The sequence below is a fragment of the Leptonychotes weddellii genome, chromosome 5, assembly GCF_054177405.1.
Source record: "Leptonychotes weddellii isolate Sample4059 chromosome 5, ASM5417740v2, whole genome shotgun sequence".
Classification (NCBI taxonomy): domain Eukaryota; kingdom Metazoa; phylum Chordata; class Mammalia; order Carnivora; family Phocidae; genus Leptonychotes; species Leptonychotes weddellii.
The window spans coordinates 124583548-124606986 of record NC_138373.1 but is presented as its reverse complement, the minus strand read 5'-3'; the positions used below and the strand labels follow the sequence as shown (position 1 = coordinate 124606986).

At 39.6% G+C, this 23439-nt stretch overlaps 1 protein-coding gene across 3 annotated transcripts in view; it reads right to left on the bottom strand.

Annotated features, from left to right (window-relative positions):
• Nucleotides 1-23439, bottom strand: part of SYT1 (synaptotagmin 1) — a 479618-nt gene that overhangs the window by 5237 nt on the left and 450942 nt on the right. For all 3 annotated transcript variants that reach the window (XM_081822128.1, XM_081822125.1, XM_081822126.1), the window contains one exon: nt 203-336. In XM_081822128.1, coding sequence (XP_081678254.1) covers nt 203-336 — 134 coding nt within the window. The remainder of the gene's footprint in view (nt 1-202; nt 337-23439) is intronic.

Sequence of the window (23439 nt, the reverse complement as noted above, 5' to 3'; positions counted from 1 at the left end):
TGACTGATGAGTCAGCACATCTTGTGCTGTAAATTTTATCATCTCCTTCTTGATGTAGCTTGAATATCAAGTGTGCATGGGAGTAAGAATGGCAACTCTAATGAAGGCATGTGCACTGATAATTTACAAGGTCTATGTCTTTCATTTATCTGGTCTGAAGAAATAAAATTGAATGGGAAGACAAACTTATATTTGGCATTACCTGGATTTGCTCAAAGGGTACTTCAAAGCTGAAGGACTCATTATAGTAGGGGTTAAGTGTGTTCTTTTTAATTGTTGTCTTTTTCTTCTTCAGCCTCTTGCCATTCTGCATCAGATGGATCTTCACATAAGGATCTGAAAAACAGAAACAAAAACTTCAGGAGATCAAAGATACATATTTTAGATTATAATTTAGCTTATTAAAAAACTCGAGTATTCCCAACAGAGAAATCATTTTATAGCATATATTTAATATTTTTTAAAAAATGTAAGTGTAAGCCTTCTTTACTGAAAGATTTTAAGTAACCTATGGGCCAGGTTTTTTGCCATGATATCTCAATATTTATAGCTGGATTTAGGGGATGAGAGCTATTGTGTGCTAATGAACCAGCAATTTGGGGGAAAAAAAAGTCTTGACATGTAACATTTGCCAATGTCCATGGTAGAAATACTCTCAGCATGGCTAATTTCAAGCTACTAAGTAGTTTAACAACTAGCTTACCAAATCCCTGAAATATTAACAATTGGCTCTTCTGAGCTGGCAAAGTACTGGTTGCAGCTTACCACTGCATGGGAATAAAACTCCTGACAGAGAAAGGACAAAGAAGCCATTTCATGCATTCATTTATTCATTTACTCAATCAATATTAGTTAGGCCCTAGTGATACAGCAGTGAATAAAACCGATCATTGCTGTTTTCATGAGGGAACTTCAGACTTGTTGCAGGGAGGAGACAGTAGGCTTGTAAAGAAATGAAATACATATGAAATTACAAGTTGACAAGAGTGCTCTAGAAGAACAGAGCAAGAATAGAGATAGGATTGAGAATAGCAGGGATGGTATGGTGAGCCTAAGGTAGCAATGGAATTCTTATACTTAGATTGCTCGGTAAGGCCTCTCTGTGGAGGTAATATTTAAACTGAGATTTGAAGGTTAAAGGGAGAGAAGAGGCCATGTGCGCGCATGTGTGTGTGTGTATGTGTGTGTGTTGCGCATGCAATGATGGGGTGGGTTGTGGTTGGAGAGGGCGAGAGAGAGAGAGAGAGAGATCGAGAGAGGCAGATTTAGAAAGGGAGCTCTGCAGGACGTGCCTGATCATCCCTAGGTAGAGAGTAAGTCAGTACACATAGAGGTAATGAGAAAAGGAGCAGGATTCCCTTAGCAGTTTCCCCAAAGCCTCATTAAGTAAAGGTAAAGTGATAAGCAAATCAATGGAGGGGTAAGACAATTCCCATTTACAGTTCTCACTACTAATGGATGAATGACATACCTTCAGGTTACTAAGAACCAACACCCAGGTTTGACAATAGTATCTCTCTACTGTTTTCTTAAATATTTGTCCAGTTTACATGTAATGCATATTCTTTATAGAAAAAGGTCAGAAAACAATGATAAACATAAAGAAAAAAATTAAAAATCATCCATGATTTTACTCCCCTAAAATAATCAGTGCTAAGCCTTCTAAAATTTCTTTCCTCCCTTTTAGTATGTGTAAAGCTTGGAGAAACTTTACAGATAATCTAGTTTAAAACCCACGTATTTTTAGATAACAACCTTTTCTGGTCTGTAGTTTTTTCAGCACAATAAAATTCCGGTTTATTATTGGACATCATTGTTTACACATACATCAAACATGCCAAAACTGGCAGCAACTTCATAGACAAACAAACAAACAAAAAATGAAAGGAAGAAAAGAGGAAACCTTTTATCTTTGGCCTCTTTAACCATCTCATACAGACCAGCTGTTTATAGTACAGCTAAGTACGTACACAAAAAATGTTACTGGAATTCTCGGAGTAAGATTGTTTTGTTTGTGTGTTTTGTTTTGTTTTTTACAATTTTTTCTCCTTTGAGATTGTAATGAACGTGGTCACACTACAAGTGGAGTCAGAAGTAGGACAGAGAATGCCCCGAAGGCTGGCTTGTTTATCCAAAATTAAAAATGGCTGACCCCAACAATATGTACAGAACATACAGTGTAAATAAAGATTACACACACATTTTCCGTTCTAAGTATTTTTAGGAGAAAAGCAGGGCCTTGGATATGTTGGTTCTCTTTTCCCTCCCTGCTGCAAATCCACCTTGTGGTTTGGGTTGTGTGGGAGGGAGAACGTGTCACTGTGGGGGCGCTGCCAGCGGGTGGGCCTCTCTCCTTGGTGACCCCGTGTAGATTCGGAGACTGGACGTAGAGGGTAAACTGGTCATGGCCGCCTTTTTTTTTTTAAGTTTAGCTTTTCCTTTTTTGTTGTCTAGTCATCCTCACTGGTCTTCTGCTTCCTGGCGTCACCATCACCCTCTCCTCATCTTCAGCTGCCTGTTTGCCTGCAGCCGCCTCAGCCTCATCCTCCTATCTCTACTCTCTTCTTCACCATCGTCTTCCTCTTCCTCTTCCCCTTCCCCATGTACCTCATTGCTGGCCCCCATTTCCCTCCTCAGCTTTCCCATGAACAGCGGCGTCTCTTTCATTCCCCGCCTCCTTTCCGTAGAGGTGGTGATCCCGCAGCAGGTGTCCGGCACTGAGCGGCGGGCGATCCCGCGCAGCGCCTTACAAACAACGCGAGAGTTGGACGCGCTGGTGAGCAAGCTGCCGGAGCCCGTGGCTGCCGCGGTGGCCGCGCGAGGCAGCAGCCAGACGCGGGAACAACGCGAAGATGCCTTTTCTAGAGCAGTCAGTGGGGCCGGAACAGGTTGTTTGTATCTTCCTCTTCCTATCCGCCAGTAGAGCATAACTCCTGTAGGACAGAAACTTCGCCTGCAGTGTTCGCTAATTGAATTTACTAAACAATGCCTGGCGCTATTCAATTTTTTTTTTTTTTAAGATTTTATTTATTTATTTGAGAGAGAATGAGAGAGACAGAGCATGAGAGGGGGGAGGGCCAGAGGGAGAAGCAGACTCCCCGCCGAGCAGGGAACCCGATGCGGGACTCGATCCCGGGACTCCAGGATCATGACCTGAGCCGAAGGCAGTCGCTTAACCAACTGAGCCACCCAGGTGCCCGGCGCTATTCAATTTTTGTTGAGTAAGTGGAATTTACTTAGGGTCTCGTAATGTGGATCTCCTTACTCTTAGTGCAGTCGTCTTCCATTGTCCCAAAGCCCACGTTACTTGGATATGTGTAGCTTGGGGTTTTCGTTTTTGTTTTTAATGCTCCATCCGCTCAAGGGGTTTGTAATGAAGATTTTCAACATAAGATTTTCAACCAGACCTAGAGATGAGGAACCAGCTCCCTTAACCAAATAGTTGGTCAATTAAATCACTGTAAATAATTGCAAATGAAGGGGGAAAATGGCTTTTTTCACCCATAAACCATCTTTCTCTTCACAACTAATACTGATTTTTGGGTCAGAGATCTTGTTTGCTTAAGAAGTTCCCTGGCTCCTCTGTCCAAACCCCTTGTATCTTTACAAAGATGGGCAAGTTTCCAGTTGCTTTTTGGCACTGACTGAATACCCAAATACTAAATACCCATAAACCAATGTTTATGCCTCCTATGCTCATGTGGTGAAACTTTATCAGCCTAACTAAGGTATAGCTTTTCTCAAGAGATGCACGATGACTACATGTTTATTCATTTAACACAGTAAATGACAAGAAAATTCCTGTGCACCTGCCATTTGAGTAAGCAAATTAAAAACCCAACAAGATAATTTCAGATTCAGATATAAGTTCTGATGTGATGTGATTAATGCCTTGGGGAGAACAGGGTAATTTAGAAAGGGAGCTCCGCAAAGTCCTCATTGAGGAGGCCAGGTTTGAGCTAAGAACCAAATGACAGGAAGGAGCCAGTCATTTGAAGATGTGGAAGCTTATATCAACCAGAAGGAACAGGACACACAAAGGCCCTAAGGTGCACATCCTTTGGCATGTTTGTGGAACAAGAAGAAAGCAAGGGGGAGAGAGGTAGCTGGTGAAGTCAGAGAGGTCACTGCTGACCTGTCACTTTCGTAAGCAGAATCTGCCAATTCTGACAGTGATTCCGAGATATTCTATAATGTCTCAACTTTACTGAGATACAATTGACACATAACGCTGTTTAAGTTTAGGTGTGCAGTGTGATGATTTCATATACATACGGATTGTGTAGTGATCACAAGAAGTTTAGTTAACACATCTGTCATCTCACATTATTACAGTATTTTTGTGTGTGTGTTGAGATCATTTATGCTCTACTCTTTAGCAACTTTCAGTTAAACAATACAGCATTGCCAATTGTAGTTACCATACTATGTACTAGATCTCTAGAACTTACTCATCTTATAAGTTTGTATCCTTTGATCAACATGTCCTCTTTTCCCTCACCCCCTAGCTTGGCCACCATCCTATTCTCTGTTTTCTATGAGTTTGGAATTTATTTTTTATTTTTATTTTTTAAATATTTATTTTATTTACTTGAGAGAGAATGAGAGAGAGCACAGAGGGAGAGGGAGAGGCAGACTCCCTTCTGAGCAGAGAGCCCGATGCGGGGTCCATCCCAGGACCCCTGGATCATGACCTCAACCAAAGGCAGATGCTTAACCAACTGAGCAACCTAGGTGGCGCCCCTATGAGTTTGGAATAAAAAAAAAAAATAGAGTCCACATATAAGTGAGGTAATGCAGAATTTGTCTGTCTCTGTCTGACTTACTTCATTTAGCATAATGCCCTTAAGCTCCATCCATGTTGGTGCAAGTGGCAGGATTTCCTTCTTTTTTTATGGCTGAATAATATTTTAAATTTATATATATTACATTTTTGTTTTAGAATACTATGAATAATAATAATATTTAGATTATTTTATTTCTATATAAATTTATTGTATATATTATATATATTCATATCACATCTTCTTTATCCATTCATCCATCAGTAGACACCTAGGTTGTGTCCACATCTTGGCTATTGTGAATAATGTTGCAATGAATATAGGGATGCAGATCTCTCTTTGAGATAGTGATTTCGTTTCCCTTAGGTGTATGCCCAGAAATGGGATTGCTGGATCATAGGGTAGTTCTACTTTTGATTTTTTAAGGAACCTCCATGCTGTTTTCCATAGTGGCTGCACCAGTTTGCATTCCCACCAGTGGTGCATGAGGGTTCTCTTTTCTCCACATCCTAGCAAGCGCTTGTTATCATTTGTCTTTTTGATAATAGCCATTCTAAGAGGTGTGAGGTGATATCTCATTATGGCTTTGACTTGCATCTCCCTGATGATTAGTAAAGTTGAGCATCTTTTCAGGTACCTGTTGGCTTTTTGTATGTCTTCTCTTGAAAAATGTTTATTTAGATCCTCTGTCCATTTTTAATCAGATAATTATTTTGCTATTAAGATGTATGAGTTCCTTAAATATTTTGGATATTAGCCCTTATCTAATATAGTTTGCAAATATTTTCTCACATTCCATAGGTTGTTAGAGATCTTATTCTTTATCACCTTTTGTGCCTGGATAAGTTTTGACTGTCTAAGCCTGATAGGTTATGTATTCAAGGTAGACACATTTGAGGGTCTTCTTGGCTCAGCCATCTGAAGTCTTGGATTGCTCTCCATCTTCTCCATTGTCACTCAACCTTGATTGGCTTAACTGTGTCCTCTGGTTCTTTCACTGTGCAAAGTCTTTTCCTGAATTCTGGTCCCTCTGGAGATGGCCCTAATCTCTTGATTAGCTCATTAGTAACTTCTTCTGGAATCCAGACCTTGCTCCTCTCTCTCTAACTATGGCTGAGTCAGTCTTTTAAATGGAAGACTATGAGTCACCTAACTATGAGTCACACCCATGCTTTAAGGATGCACATAATTTTTACAATAAGGATCACCTCTCCTGCAATGTAGGACTCTTTATAATTAAATTTGTTCTGTTTTAGGGGCTGTTCCACAAAGAAAATCCTTGTCTTTTCAGAGTTTCTTAGTGGCTTAGAAGTTCTGGTCATTACACAATAGGACATAATTTTATGGAAATGATAAAATAGGCTGTAATGAGATTCACTAATACTGCTATTGCTTTTCCTGAGTACAACTGCTGGACATCACGTGTGGCATCCAAATATCCATTAGGTTTTTGTCAACATGTAAATGGCATGGAAACATATGCCAGCTACAAAACTGGCTGCTGTCCTCAGGGACTTCATATCTCTATGGCTGCATCACTTCATTCTGTCCCCCAAAACAAGCACTCATGGAACTGCTCATCATCTAAATACTGAAAACCTTCTTTCAACACCATTTAGATCATCCCTGTTGCCATTGAAACGTGGGCAGGACTTGGGACACTTTGCTTCTTTAATTTATCTTCAAAAAAGAGTAGGGCCTTTTTTCTTTTCTAACTTTGGTAGAAAGGAAAGTCTCTTTTCTGATGTCTGTTTAGTCTCTAATAGTATGTGACTGTAAGCTTGCAGTTCTAGAAGAGGATGGAGTGGGATCAGAAGGAAGGTTCTTCATTCCCAATAATAAACTGCAGGTACAATGAGTGCAATTTATCACCTCGTTTTGGATGATTTTGAGGTCTCTTCATTTGGTTTTGTTATCCATGTGGCATTGCTACCCTTCATTCACTGCTTGTCAGGTTTTCTTTTCATCTGAAATCAGCTTAACTGAACTTTATCTCTTTTCTATCATGTTAGCTGTTATGACTTAGAGGTTTTGCAGGACACTGTAATGAAATCACTTTCAAACTTTTATATGTTGACAAGCCTTTTTAATATACAAAACTGGGGGCTTTTTTATTCCTAAAGTTCACCATTATGATAGGCTGAATAATAGTTCCTTCAAAAGATGCCCACATCCCGATCCTTAGAACCAGGGAACATTTACCTTATATGGCATAACAGACTTTACAAATGTGATTAAGGTTAAGGATCTTGAGATGAGAACATTATCCAAGAGGGCCCAATCTAATCACATGAGTCCTTAGAAACAGAGAACCTTTCCTGGCTGTGGTCAAAAAGAGACAATAGAAGAAGGGTCAGAGGTGCACTACATTGCTGGCTTTGCAGATAGAGGAGGGGGACACAAGGCATGGGATGCAGGTGGCCTCTAGAAGATGGAAAAGGCAAGGAATGGGTTCTTACCTGGAGCCTCCAAAAAGGAATGCAACCCTACTGACACCTTGCTGTTAGCCCAGTGAGACCTGTGGCAGACCTATAATTTACAGAATTATAAAATAATAACCATATGTTGTTTTTTTAAATGAAGTTTGTTGTAGTTTATTATGGCAGCGATAGAAAACTAATATAACAAGTTGAAGAGAGGATTCTGTTGTTTATCTAGGAAGGTTTGAGGATGAGACTCAAATTTAAATAGGTCTGGGAAGTGATCTTTTGGGAAAAATTCATGTTTTTTTTCAAACTTCTAAAAGTGATTACTTTGTTCTTCAAAGCAAAAACCTTCAAAAAGTTTAAGTCTTTTTAATTAAAAAAAGATTAACTTAGAGCATATAATCAGAAGATAATAGTTAGGTACAGATGTTTTAGGATCAGTGATAAAATTAGTGAAAATGAATGAAATGTTAGCTTTGAATTATTTTTTAAAGTAAGATCCATTGCAAAGTTTAATATAATAATGTTCCCTCATATTTTTAAAGCACTTTAAGATTATATATATATTTGAAATCATATCATCTTCTTTACCTCTTACAACCAACCCAATGAAGAGACTAGGGCTCCCAAAGGCTGTTTTTTTTTCCCCCAAGAACTCAAACCAGGGTCTTCCAACTCAGAACCTGTTGCTCTTTGTGATGAGTTAGAGAAACAATTTAGGGTAGTGTTACAGGTACAACCTCTGAAGCCAGACAAACTGGAATCTTGGCTCTGCTACTAGCTGTGTGGTCTTGGACAAGTTATTGAACCTCTTTGTGTCCTACTTCCTTCCACATGAAGTGGTGAGAATGATGATACCTAGTTCGTAGAGTTCTGAAGATTAAATTGAGTTACTATGTGGAAAATGCTTCAAATATGTGCCCAGCACCTATTATTATTAATTCTTAATTATTATTATAGTTTTGTGAAAGGGCTGACATCTAAGTCAGCATCTAGGTATCAGACTCTTGCCCAGTTTTGCTTACTTGGTGCCCACCATTGCACTACTTGCTGCAGAAGGAAGCCGGGCTACCCTGAGTGCCAGATTTATTTCTGGAAAGAAGCATATTTACTCTAAGCAACTGGTTCATTCATGAAGAATTTAATCATGTATGAGATGAAAGAGACAGGGGGAGTTTCTTTCATTACCACCATATGAGGTAGTCTTAAGGTGTGAGATGGGAAACTAATGGAAACTAATTTCAGCATCCCGTACAGTTTACCCCTACTCCTGAAGTCAGTAGATGAAATTACACAGAGCTGAAAAGTTAAACTCGAGAGCTCTAAGTGGAAACTTTTTACTAGGATAGCGTGAGTCAAAACTATGATTTATTGAGCTTTCTTTCCAGATACTGAGACCAGCTAATGTTGATACACTTGGGCATCTACTTTCCATATGCTGCTTAAAATGAGGAAATAGGCAAAAGGAAGCCCTCAGCCTTGAGATTTGTTGCTGTCGTTGGGGATGGGGTAATACCTATAGGCTGTTAGAGAGAGGTGAAAGCTATACCTCCTGCCTTCATTTTTCTGTTCAACTCCTTTCTACCATGAGAAAATTTTATAAGTGCTGCCTATATGCTGTACTATAAGGTCATAACCATCTAGAGCTTCTCTTATCCTGCAGATAGATACCTACTAAGCTCATTACCTCCTCTTTAAGCCTGTTCTTATGCTGGGATTCCAGCCTCCTGGACGAAAAAGTTAGAAAATTTGGGGCTGTCTCTGATTCCTTCTTCTCTACTCCCTATGAATAGTTAACCACCATATCCTGCCAATTTACCCTCACATTGTCTCTCTGGCTGTTTCCCTCTTTCTAACTTGTTGTCACATCTCAAGATCAGAAGTCCAATCTCTCTTGTGATCTCGCCCTCAATTCCACACTATTCCTATAATTGTTAAAACTATATTTGAACACACCATTCCCATGTTAAAAGTCTTTAGTGGCTTGCCAACTAAAAAAATCCAAACTCTATCATGACTTTCACAGTCCCATCCTAACTTAGCATTTTCCACAACTCTGTGCTCTACTCATGGTCAATACTCGCTATTCCTCACAGAGAATTTAAAATACCATGTCTTTGGACTGACTGTCCTTTAGCCTGAAATGCCCTTTCTTTCTTTTCCCATCTTAAGTTTGGTTTAAAAGTCACCTCTTCCCTGAAGATTTTACTGATGATTTTCTCAGTCAGAACCTTCAGACAGACCTTTCTCTGCCCTGCAGCATTTTCTTTTGTAGTTTTGCAAAGTACATATCTCTTTCTTTTCTGGTACTGGAGAACTTTTGTGGTAAGCGAATGACATAAAAACCATATTCCTATGGGAAAATGTGTCTTGAATTCAGAGCTGTTGGCTTCAAGATGAACTTTGGGGAGACTTGTGACACGGGAGCTTCTTCCATTACTATTCCATACTCCAGTTTAACACCCTGGCACATTTTCACCCCCTGCTTCCCTTAGGCACTCCTAATGTCAAATTATGCCAACTTCATGGAAATATAATTGCAAAACAGCTGGGCTGTGAGCAATGATCCTTTTGTGTGAGATATCAAAGAGCCACTGAAGGCTTTTTGTATTTACAATGAGAACAAGAGAGCAGCAGTTCAAAGCCGGATAATGCAACATGCCTGCAGTTTTCATTTTGGACAATTTGGTGTAATTATACTGTCTTCTTCCCTAACTACCACAGTGGCCGTGGGCCCTTGTGACCATGGCCTTTCCATTTCCGCTAGAGACTTCTCTTGATAAGAAATAGCCTCATTTCAGCTGTTTTGTTCAGTCCCTCTGAGCCAGTACCCAGCTTCTGAGTAACTACGGGCTTTGTTCCTTTTATCCTTTTTTCTTTGGATAATGCTCACCAAATTTCAACTTCTAGTGTTGGACGAGGAAAGTAATACTTGTATCAGTTAGGGTTCTGAATTTCAAGTGACTTAAGACCCATTTCAAAACGGTGTAGATTGTAAAGGTAACTTACTGACTTATGTGATGGGAAAGTCCAGAAGTAGGGCTGGGTGGCAATGATTGTTAATTGTCCTCTGAAATCCATTTCCCCCTACTTTTTAGCAATAGAACTCCTGAAGTTTTACCTGGGCGCCAGTTCGCCCAGCTGGAAATATTTCTCCCAGTCTGTCTTGCAACTTAGTATGGCCAGATGACTAACCTCTGGCCATTGGAAGTGAATGGAAGTGGGGAGTGGGAACTCCCCACCATAACCTGAAACAGTGGTCCTCAATTGGGGCCTGTTTTATCTCTCAGACATCTGGCAATGTCTGGAGACATTTTTGATTGTCATAATTTGGAGGGGAGGTGATAATGGGCATTGAGTGGGCAGAGGCCCGGGGTTTTGTTAAACATCTTACAGTGCATAGGACAGCCCTCACCAGTAAAGAATTATCAGGCCCAAAATATCAGCAGAGCTAAAACTGATAAACAGTGCCTTAATATACACTTCATGCCCTCCATTCTTTCTTTTTCTTGCAATTGAGACATAGATATGAGAGGAGGGCAGTGAATCAGCTTTTACCTTGTAATGTGAAAACAATCCTCTAGGGGACCAGCACAAGATAGGAGGATCCTGGGTTCCTAAATGAACCACCGTGCCAAACCACCTACCAATGTTGTCCACTAACCCACATGTGCCCATGTGGGAGATAAAGAATTTCAAACAAAAATTCTGTCTTTTTGAGCCACTGTATTTTTGGAGTCTTTTTGTTACAGCACTTCAGCCTGTTCCCTGTGTAGCACAGATTCATCAATACCAGCTAGGTCCCAGGTTTGTCTGTATCACTACTCTGTTTTCTGTGGAGTTTTATCCTCAGATTCCACATGGTGGGCTCCCCAAGACATCCTGGACTCTTTTTGTAAGGATGTAAATGACTCTACTAGCTACAAGTCTCATATCATCACACTCTACCCGCCAAGGGAAAAGAGAGTCTACATCAGAATTCTCAGGAAAAGTCCCACCTCACTCTTACTCGACTAACAGTGGTGAAATGTTTACTCTGTTAATCCTTGTGGTGAAGAGAGTGTGATGGGCTATGTTGGCTTAGTCCTGGGTCATGTATACATCCCTAAACCAATCAGGAGGGCCAGGAGTCCTATCGTGGGAGTTGGGGGTAGGCTCAACTCTATTCTAAGCACAATGCGAAGAATAGAAGAATTTGGTGGTTCCTCAAACAGGAATTTGAAGGCTCTTACCAAAAGAGTGGGAAGTAGAAGTTGGGAGGCAACCAACCAATGTTTGTAGAATTTTCAACCTACTGTCTCTTCTCTAGGATCCCATCTCTGTCTAAACTTGGAAGTGTGCATGCACTTCTTTGCAGAAAGACACTTCCTTCCCACTTGAGATCAAATTCCTAGGAATGAGCCATCAGGCCCTTACACACATGATCCAGCAATGGCAGAGACAGCAAAGTTAAACCATACAGAATTAGGAATCAGAGTTTCTTTGCCAACTGCAGCTTTTTCTTGTGTGCTTATTGAGTAAGCCTATTTTATCAGTAAGCCAATCATTTAATAGTATACAAATAATTAAATAGTAATAGGGCCCACAGAGCAATTTCCATCAGTGGCAGTTACTTGAGGGGGTTTTCATAAATAATTTGCCAGTCCTTAGAGAAGACTACACTGAGAAGCTTATGTGTCTTAGAGTTTAAAAGGCTCCCTGTAATGTTATATAAGGATGTAGCATTAAAAATATATTCTGGGAAAATTTTCTATATGAGCACACAATTTAAAAATGAATTTACATTCGTTAACTGCAGGGTTTGCTATAAGAAAACAACATTAGATAAGTGACTGCCACAGAGCAAATCAACTTCATTTTAATGAGACAGACCATAAAATAGCAAGGGCTGATTTAGTTCATTAATGGTGGCAGAGTGCTTTGAGGAGACAAAAACATAAATGCAAAATGCTATTATTGTGAATTAAATGGAAAACATTTTTGGTCGTGGTGGAGGAAGCCACTGAATTCCAACAATCATTTCTAACATTGCCAAATGGATCGTATATGACTGCCAGCCTCTTGATTAAAAACGTAGGCATGTATGTCCCAGAACTGGGGAATGAGGACACATCAAGGAATACTCTCACTGAGGCGGTGTGTTTCCGGGCACGTGCAAGAGCAGAGTGACGGTCTGAGCGCCGCACTTGGTAGAAGAAGGAGCCGGTCATCTTGCAAAACTCGTCTTTTTCTTTGGTTTTTAAGGTGAAATTCTTCATCTATAATTCACCCTTCTTTTCCCTGTACTTTGGAAAATCTTTCAGGAAGGGCAAACATATGAGAGCAGGAGCGGTAGTAATTATGGTTGATTTTTTCTGGATGACTACAAAGAGTTTGGTGGAATGACCAAGTATAAACTGTTTGTATGAACTGAATAACAAAAACAGTCAAAGGATTCAGTAAAGCAAACAAAATTGCAAACGGTAAATTTGACTTGACTTTTTTGTCTTTTCTGGAGATTTGGGCTTAGCCTCTTATTTATGCCAGATGAAAGGTCACTAGTGAGATATTTCTTCCTCTTTGTCGTCTTTTTTTTTTTACAGTAGTATTAGACATTTGTACTCGATGAGACAGCATTGGTGCCATTGTGAGGTAACAGTGTGAGGACTTTTAAGCACATGGAATATGACAAATGGATGCTACTCCTTCTCCACAGAGAGGTGGTTTCCCGGCAATTCAACATGTGGTGAAAATGCAAACAATGTGAGAATAGGGGTGCTCTTACACATAATATGACTAAATAGAGTTAGTGCTCTGCAGTGGGGTGACCTCAGGCTCACTTAGCTCTCAGGTTGGTTTGGCCAGAATCAATTTTACTCTCATTAACTCCCTATCTCTTGCACATACTTGCTTTAAAATGTCTGTGTGTCTTCTAAACATTATGCTGTCTAAGCATTAGAAAGTTTATGGACTGAGACTGCCTTACAATAATTGAGGGAGTAATTTGGAAATGTTTCCAGATGGAGTGAAGGAATCTCTCTCCCAGTCTTCATTTTGACTGTTTCTAGAACTTGTCAAGTGTCTGGGTGTCTTTCCTAGGGAGTGAGGGAATGGCCCCTAAGCATCTTAGCTGGAAATGTCTCAGTGCTTCTTTCTCTGCTTGAAAAAGAAAATACATTAATATTTTCAGAGGAGGGTTTCTTTCCTCTTGCTCTCCTCCTTCCTGTGTTTAAGTGAAATTGTTGAGCCTGTGGCCCTAGAGAGGACTAATGAAGCAGCTTTCATTTTCCCTTTAGAAAAAGAGATAATGATTTTAAGAATCATAATATTGTTGGTAACTCATACTTCCCACCTTTGGTTTGAGATTTTATAGTATGAATAATGCATGTCCTTTCAAAAAAAAAAAAACTGAGCACCCCAGTTGGCTTGTTACTAAATTTCTTTATTTGAATGTTGATTTTGCTTATCCTTCAAGAGCGAGATTTCATTTTGGTTTGTTGATGGCCAAATATGGATCTCTTTCATAAAGCTGTGACACTGTTTGAGATCAGCTGGTGCTCTGCACGTCAAGAAGATAAGGAGCTTTGCAGGAGAGATCCACTTCTACCTTGGTAATCTGGTTTTCTTACAATATTGTAAAGAGAATAAAAATAAGCTATGACTTCAATATTACACTGCGTGTAGGAAAATGACATGAAGTAATATAATTCTGTGGTGATTTTACTGCTTTTTATGAAGCAAATTTGTGATTAAAGTCAGTCACCACATATCAGTATTCCAAGTCTCAGTAAAAACTCACAATAATGTTGTTGTGTACACCGATGTCTTTGACATTGACATCACCTAAAATACTTCCTCCCTAAATCTGGGAAGAGTGAGAGTTGGGGTGTTAGAGTCGGCCAAATTCTCTACATAGAAGATTTGGTTGCTGTGAAATGGCTTAAGTCTTTGCAGGATTTCAGAGGCCCACACCACATTGCTACAGAGATGGCCCAGATGTACAAAGAGGAGGGCTGGTCTTGTTTTTCCCAATTTTCCATTTTCTTGAATCACAGATACTCTGTAGGCTGACACCTTCCACCTTGAAGACTTTTGGCCTAAGGTAACTTAAGTGGTTATTCCATTTTTCTTGGTATTATTCCTTAGCTCTGGGGTACAGAATCCAGTCATTCATTCATTCATTCACTCATTCAGTTACTCACTTACAGAGGGCCTATTATGTGCCAGGTATTTATCTTCCAACCAGCGTCCTGTTCCATCCTGTCCCCATGCTTGACACAGAGCCCGACACATGATAGGGATCCAGTAAATATTTGCTAAATGCCTGAATAAATCAGCAAAGTATACATATCTATTGAGCAATTCTCAGGGAAGAGAGTGAGGGGATACAGAAAACTATAGAAGCCAGTTTGTTCTTTAAAGAGCATACAGTTGGGTTGGGAAGAGAAGACAGACATTTCTGAGTTAGGTTTGAACCAACTCACGTATCTGTGGTAGGAAAGATAACATAAGACAGTGCATGTTTTCTTGCTAAATGATTTGCACAGCAGTGACTGTAAGAGGACTTCACAGAGGACAAATACCCTTCACTCAGTTGGAAATGCTTAGTTTGAATTCAAGGCTATACCGTTAAGGAGTCCAAACACATGTCACAAAGAGAGAACTGACCTTTTGTTAATACTAAAAAATCATCAGCTCCCATGCCTTGTTATCCTTTCACCTCCATATATAGATGTGCAATTTCATAAAATGTGAATACAATGGTATTTGCATAGTGTTAATGCTTATGTAGAGTGAGAAAGAGGTCACTGAGATGGACAATCCAAAAATGGATTGTCTTTCTTTGAACTTGTTTTTTCCTCGGGCCTTTTCCAGTCTTTCTGTGCATAATGGAATTTCATGGTTAACCTAATGTTATTTTCATAAATAGGCAGTGCATACATTTTAAGATGGTTTAAATGAAATGGAATTTTGTGTGATATGCATGATTATAAATTATAGGATTAGGCCTGCCTGTCACATTTTGCAGTGCCCAGGTTAAGACTACAAATGAAAGTCCATATACAGTATGTCTAAATTGTTAAGAGTTATATATGCACATATATATGAGTTTTCTATTCTCATATTTTAACAGATACACATTCATAGTGACGAGGAAACCCAGCTTTAAATTGAGAACTCTCAGACTCCTTGGGAGTTCGGCCTTGGAAGCTGCAGTGTGGGAGAGTTGTGTTCCCAGGCTCCCCCGTCCCCCTCTTCTTCAGCTCTGATGTGCATTTCACATATGCATATGGGGATGCCCAGCCCATATGGTCAAGTTCTATCCACCAGTCCCCCAAACCTGCTTCTTAACCACCCTTCAGCTATGGGGTATGACCAGCCTTCAGGTGCTCAGACTTGGGGAAAAAATCTTACATGAATCAACTTGGGGTCATTTTGACAGGGAACTTTGGGTCTCAGGTACTCAGAGCCTGGTCTAGAATGGAGAGTTAGGTGCAGCCTCTAGATGAGTAAGTTCTGTTGCTCTTGTGGACTCCTCATCCCTTGGAAGTGTAGCTAGGGGAGGACCAGAGTGGGGCCCTCTAAACTCTGGGCTCTAGCGCAGGGTCCCTTATCACATCGCAGGGCTGCACTGCACATTCTTTTTTTAAATTGAAGTATAGTTGGTACACATATTATATTAGTTTCAGGTGTACAGTATAAAGATTTGACAATTCTATATATTATGTAATGTTCACCACAGTAAGTGTAGTTACCATTTGTCACCATACAACATTATTACAATATTATTGACTATATTCCCTGTGCTATACTTTTTATCCCTATGACTTATTTTATAACTGGAAGCTTGTACTTTTTTTTTTTTAAGTAATCTCTATACCCAATGTCGGACTTGAACTCATGATCCTGAGATCAAGAGTCACATGTTCCACTAACTGAGACAGCCAGGTGCCCCAAATCTTGTACCTCTTAATCCCCTTCAGCTATTTCACCCATTCCCCAACCCCCTCTGCTCTGGCAACCATCAGTTTGTTCTCTGTATTTATGATCCTGCTTCTGTTTTTTTGTTGTTGTTTGTTTGTTCTGTACTGCATATTCTTTCCATTTTTTAAATAGCTCTTAGCAGGCACTGTACTGTTTACTGTCTTTAGTTTATCTCATTTATTCTTCATGGTCACCCTGAGAGGTAGGCATATTACCTCCACTTTACAGCTGAAGAACCTGAGTCTAATTGGTTCATGATCACACAATTAATATTAGTTGTCATAGAAGTCCTATGGCTTGGAACATTCATCCTAATTCAACATTCATAAACTTTATCAGTGTTAGACTATATACATTTTTCAAGGAGGGATGATTAAAACATGATATAACTCCTTAGATTGTTTCTTTTTTTTTTTTTTTAAAGATTTTATTTATTTATCTGAGACAGAGAGAATGAGAGAGACAGAGAGCACATGAGAGGGGGGAGGGTCAGAGGGAGAAGCAGGCTCCTCGCTGAGCGGGGAGCCCGATGCGGGACTCGATCCCAGGACTCCAGGATCATGACCTGAGCTGAAGGCAATCGCTTAACCAACTGAGCCACCCAGGCGCCCTCCTTAGATTGTTTCTAATCCAGTAATTATACTGTGATTTAAATGTTTCTGTTTCTTAACTAGAGTACTAGACCCTGAATGATGTGTTTCATACCTACCTCTCCAGTTTCATCTCTCAGGATACTCCCCCATGCTGCTTCTGCTCCAGCCACCCTGCCATTTCAGCTCATTGGATATGCAGTGTGCTCTCCCCTTTTGCGGCTTCATGCCTGGAAGGCCTCTTCCTCTTCATGCCCTTACTTCACACCTCTTTAATGAAGCTCAGCTCTAATACCACTTTTTCTGGAAACACTTTGACTCTCCACTTTAAAGCAGCTTCTCCTTTTATAATCCTCAAAAATGATCTCTATAGTCCGCTAAAAGGATGGTAAGTGGGACTCGGTGAAAACGGCTAATTTACCCCAAACCCTTTCCCCTGAGTTTCTCATCAGAAACACTCTACCAGGTACTGCTCTAGACTGAATAGACCTTGACAAAAATTACCAGCTGGAATAATTATAGTTAATTAATAAAATGATTTGCATTGGATTGCTAGCAGTTAAAGACATGAGTTTTCTTAGAGCAGAGGGAGTAAAGCCATGGAAACTTTTTGGAGAAAAGCTATTCCACATCAGTCTTCAGAAGATTGTGCCCTATTTGTAAAGCAAATTTATCTAGCAAAAGGCTGTGAAATATGTTTTTTTCCTTGAATAACTGCCTGTGGTATGGATGAGGTTAGAACATTCTGTTCTCATTCTTCCCAGTTTAGCTTCAGGGTGGGAAGGGTTGCTAGTACTAAATTCTAAGCACTGTCTTCTCTAGGGGTGAAGATTAGACATAGAGGAATATTCTAAAGAAAGCTCATGATCTGCCTTGAAAAATCCATCCAACAAATGCAGAGTGAATTGATTTAGTGGAACTGTTGTACAGAGTCAGAGGTCTGACTTTGAATCTTGTTGGAAATATTCTGAATGATTAAGATTCTCAGTCTAGTTTCAAGAGAGTTAATTCTTACCAAGCAGTGCTAGATGTGAATATACTTCAAACAACTCACAACTTGTGATTTAATCTGAAGGCCATTTTAAAGGGACAGTTAAATATCTTCTTGAATAAATGAATAAGAGGGCAGATGTTATGTTCTAAGAGAAGCTACCATTTATGGGCTCTGAATTAAATGGGTTAAAAAGCCCTCTGTTTTCAGTGCCTCTTTCAGGAAATGGTATATACGAGTCCAAGGCCATATGCCAGTAAGCAATATTAATGCCTTTTCTGCACACTTCTGTTAGATGGAGAGAAGTCAACATTTTGCAAGATCAATTTGGATATGTTGTGCTAGATTCTTTGAAGTTGAGATTGGGCTAGAAATTAATTAAAAGATCAGTGTGTTTTCCTCTCAGAAATGTTGAAAGAGAAATACATATCCAGCATAAATATAACATATTTAGTCAAATGAAAGCAAATTTTCTTACAATGGCATTTTCAATATGGCAGTCAGACCAGTGTAAAGAATTTAGTGAGGTAACTCATATGAGTTTGATATTTGCCCTCAGTTCAGAGCAATGTGATTTCAGGCATAAGGAGAGGTCTGTGGTACTGAAATTGAAAATAGAGCCCAAATGAGTTAACTGACCTTGACTCAAGATGCTGTGTGAAAAACAGACTCACTGTATATGGTTTTAAAGAAAGAGATTCCGACATAATTTTGCTAGAAGGCCATTGTGAACATGAACAGATGAACACTGAGTTGGAAAGCATGGCTGAAGAGGTTTTGGAAGTTTTTGGAGGGTGAATTACATGAAGAGTCAAGTTTGTTGAATTTTCATTATATGCTAGCACTTCGCTGAATGATATGAGAACATGGTAGAAAATATGGACACCTTGCTATTACCTTGAAGGAAATTACAATGAATAAGAGATGAGAGTAGATAAAGGAGTTCACTTGAAAACCTAAGGACAAGCATGAAAATGACAGAAGACAATTTTGGTGGGTTAGAAGGAGGAAATTAGGTCTGTTTGTCTTGTTTTGGGTAATGCTTGGCTTTTGTTGTTTTTTGCTGATTCTTTGATCATAATAAGAGTTTAATATTTATCATTGGAATTTTTACAGGTGTAAAGTAGTACCAAAAATTTCTCTAAAAAACAAAACCAAAAAAGACAACCACTGAAGCATCAATGGACAGCACAATGATTAATGAGAAACGTTTAAACTTAAACACTTTAAAACCCAGATCAGCGTACAATCACAAACACAAGTTTCACAGGAAAATGGGAGATGGGAGACCAAATAGAGGTCACAGTGTAGACTTTGTGGCATAAAGGAAATGTGAGGAAATCAAAATAGCTATCAAATAGTTGCAGTTTATTTAGGAACTATTAATGGCCAATCAGTTGGTTTGTAAAAATCCATCTGCACCAACTGCCTGTCAGCCAAACTCCAGCACCCCTAGACAATCCTCAAAAAAACAGAGGCTGACCAAGAAAAAGAAACTGTGCAAATGGAAACTCTGTTAACACTGCTGAGAAAATAATACAACCATGGCCATGCATTTCAGATTGTAGGAAGAAGAATCGTACTACCATTTTTACTCTTGGAGTGCTTAAGGACAACCATCCTTTCACAAAAACCTTTGCAGATGCTACTTATGAACAAATCTACACCATACGCACATACACATGCATGCGTGCACACACAAGTCCACACACTGCGTCTATGGCGATTGTCTGTAAAGGTACTTTCAGGGAAAGAGCATCATTCATTTCTCAGGCTTTCTCACTGGTTATTTGTTTTCTGGCACTGCAGAAATTCCTCTAAATAGGTCATCATAATACTGATAATCATCACCACGGTAACCAGCTTTCAAGGCAACTGGCTAAGGATTACAATTCTGGATGGGGAAATTACATTAGAAGCATGGTAGTAACACAAGAAGATGCAATCTAGTGCCATTAAAATTCCTTTATAAGTACAGTATTTATCAAATATCCTTGTCATAATCTAAATTAAGTATCATCTATTTGGGAGGCATTTGTAGGTAATGCTTGGTCTTTTATTGTACATAAGAAAAGACACAAGTGTTTGGTTACTCTTTAGTTAGATAGACCTAGGAGCGTGGCATTTCTAATGCTGACCCAGAAGCCCATATCTTGGAAGAAGTCTGGGGACCCGCATTGATTCTCACATCTTGTCTGCACCTGCCACTGCCTGAATAGGTGTTTGACATATTTGAGAGAGAGTGGATTCTTGTGGGATTGTGCAGAAACAGTCCTGAGCATAACGTATCATGAAATTGAGGAACTCTTCAGAAGAATTTCTTTCCTAGATATGAGAGAACCCGTTTTTCAGTGTCCAGGGATAAGACAAACTGACTTCTTAGAAGTAGACTGGAGTTACGTCCTTGAAATGTTTTTTAGCCAAGAGAAGCTGGCACACAACCCAAGCAAACCACTTCAGCTTTATGCTTCTTTGTTTGCATGTTAAACTATTTGATTAATTCCTAAGGAGCAATTCATGGCAAGCTTATATTTGCAGACCATAGGTAGGACATTCAATTAGAGTTAAAAGAACTAGTTGAGGCCTTTAGCTGAAGGCAATAGAGTGAAAACAGATTCATATAATCTTCTTCTCTGTTACAACTAAAAAAGTGAATGCCAACAACAAGAAACACTAGCTTCCTCCTCCCCAGTAAGAAATCAGCCACCAAATAAGGCAAGAAGTGCAACTTAATATTATGGACACTCAAACAAAACATGAGCACGTACACATACACATGCAAAATGCTGGCCAAGGAAAGAAGATTCTGGAGTGACAGAGTGCAGCTCCTAAACCTGACTTCCTCCCTGGCCCTCTGAAGCTTTACTGCTGAATTGATGAATCTTAAGACTTCATTATTGCCCTCAAATCGAGACCAAATTGAAGTGAATGACTCTCTTTATTTTTCTCCCCTCTTTTGACTGAGGAGCGGTTGGAATGGCTATTAGGCAGAAGTGGGCTGCTTCTTTCTGATACTACATTGTACCAGTAAAGACACCACAATGAATATAAACTCATGAGAAAGGGTATTTTTTTTTTGTCTCATTTATTCACACAGCTGTATTTCCAGTGTCTTGATTAGAATAGTACCTAACAGGGAATAGGTACTCAGTAAAAATTGGTTAAATGATTAGAACCCCCGCCAAAAAGCCCCCTTTCATGGTAGGTATGAGCCCTGATTAGAAGGAGAGGTTAACACCTACAAATCCCAGAGGAGAGAGCAGTGCCCAGGAGTTCTACATCAGACAGATGTCACGTAGCTTCCACAGAGCTTTCCCCTTCCCTTCTTTACCCCCTCCATCAATCTACAGTAAAATAGGCGGTATTTGTATATGTACTCAACCATAGCTCAGGGGGAAAACAAGTTTGAGTCCATGAGAATGGAGCCAAGGAGAAGTCATCTACCCCAGATCAGAACAAAGATCTGGATAGAGCTATTCAGGTATGAACAAGATGGGGTGGGGGGAGGCAGGGGCAAATATCCAAATATGCTAAGGCAACACTCCCAAATAAAAGCAAACAAAACCAATCAACCCTTAAAAGAGGAACATAGCCTGCGAGAAAGAATGATAAAACCCCCACTCTTAAAGAAAACATAATCCAGAAAACAAAACAGAATTCCTCAGAAGTGCTTTGTACTATGAATCAAGTTAATGAGAACATGAACTCAGAAAAATATGAGCTCAAAGATGAGATGATAGAACAACAAGAAGGTTTCAGAATTAAGGAAGTTGAGAACAAAAACAATATTATAGAGCAAATAAATAAGGTGACATAGCAAGGAACAAAATAAACATGGCTGCAAATAAAATTATTGAGCTAGAAGAAAGGCTTATAGACACGAGGGGAGTGAAAGAATTAGAAGATAAGAGATTTGAGTTCCAAAGCACTTGACATCAGTAAAACTGATGTCCCTGAAGAAGAGGATCCAATACACAAAACAGGAAACATATTCACAAATATCATACAAAGGAACTTCACTAGAGACAAAGAGTAATCATATCTATAGATTGAAATGGTATACCATGTTCTGGGAAATATTAATAACAGAATGCTCAACACTACAAACATATTCCCAATTGAATAATTGAAATTCAAGAAGACAGGCATTCTTGAGGCATTGAAGCAGGAAAAAAGTCGCAGACAAGGGAGCAAATATTAGGCTGGTTTAAATATGTCCACAGTCACAGTCAGAACAGGAGCAATGTATATACCAACCAACACGTCGAGACAGGTATTCTATCATGAAAGAACTATAGTCAAGGATGCCAAATAAATGGGTCTTGTGGATTTGGGGGCTTAATGATTAGGGTGTAGCCAACCTTAGAATACCTATTTTAGCAGTTTCCAAAGTGTGTTTTGAACTCTAATCCTGTCAGGTGTTTCATGAGAAAGGGAACTATGCTCAAATCACTTAGAAACACAGAATCTCTAAAAGTCTTGCCTTAGAGATTTATAATACACATCAGCATATAAATGACTCTAAGACATTTTGTATTAGAGAAACCTGATTTTCTTTATTTTTTTTTAGAGAGAGAGTGTGTGTGCACGCATGTGTGCATGCATGAGCAGGGGGTGGGCAGGTGGGGAGGGAGAAAGAATCTTAAGCAGGCTCCACGCCTTAAGCTCGAGGCAGGGCTCAATCTTGACCCTGAGATCCTGACCTGAGCTGAAATCGAGAGTCTGATGCTTAACTGACTGAGCCACCCACATGCCCCAGAAACCTGATTTTGTTTTAAAAAACAGGCTTTACCCCCGCATTTCCACTGAAATGTATTTTCATTTGCTTGGCTGGCTTAGTAGAGCAGGAGACTCTTGATCTTGGGGTCGTGAGTTCAGGCCCCACATTGGATGTAGAGCTTACTTAAAAAAATAAATAAAAATAAAAAAGTCTTGCTGAAAGAGTATTTGACAGATTCCATTTGGAGAAAGTTTTTGATCTATGATATTGGAAGGGGAAAAGATTTAATAACTCAAGAAAGTAACCGATCCAAAAGCAAATCATATTTATTTGTCTACTTTCTGCTTCAAGGACAGCCAATAAACTTTTATCATTCATTCATTCATTCATTCATTTTAAAGTATTGAAATCTTAAACCCTAGTTTCAGGAAGGAAAAAGTACTCCTAGCAGAGTGGTGGTTGTAGGGCCACTTTGAAAGAACTATCAGTAAATTCCTAAAGCAGCCATTTTAAATCCTTCAGCAAAGCTCAATTTCACATCTGCTTTGTTGAAAGGAATGCACCTTTGAAGGCTGCATTCCCACCGTGGAACTCTGGTTCGGGCAGGACTTCAACTCAGTACAAAAAGAGAAATTCAAGGGGCGCCTGGGTGGCTCAGTTTTTAAGTGTCTGCCTTTGGCTCAGGTCATAGTCCTGGGGTCCTGGGATAGAGTCCCACATCGGGCTCCCTCCTCAGTGGGGGGCCTGCTTCTCCCTCTCCCACTCCCCCTGCTTGTGTTCCCTCTCTCGCTTTCTCTGTCAAATAAATAAATAAAATCTTTAAAAAAATAAAAAAAGAAATTCGAGGAGGTGTTGAGAAACTGAACACTTGTTTTTCTTCCTTAGGGAGCCAGGAACAGTGTAACTAAGAAGGCAAAGGGGTAAATATCTTCTATTCCAGAAGAAAAACAAAGTATCCTCTGCT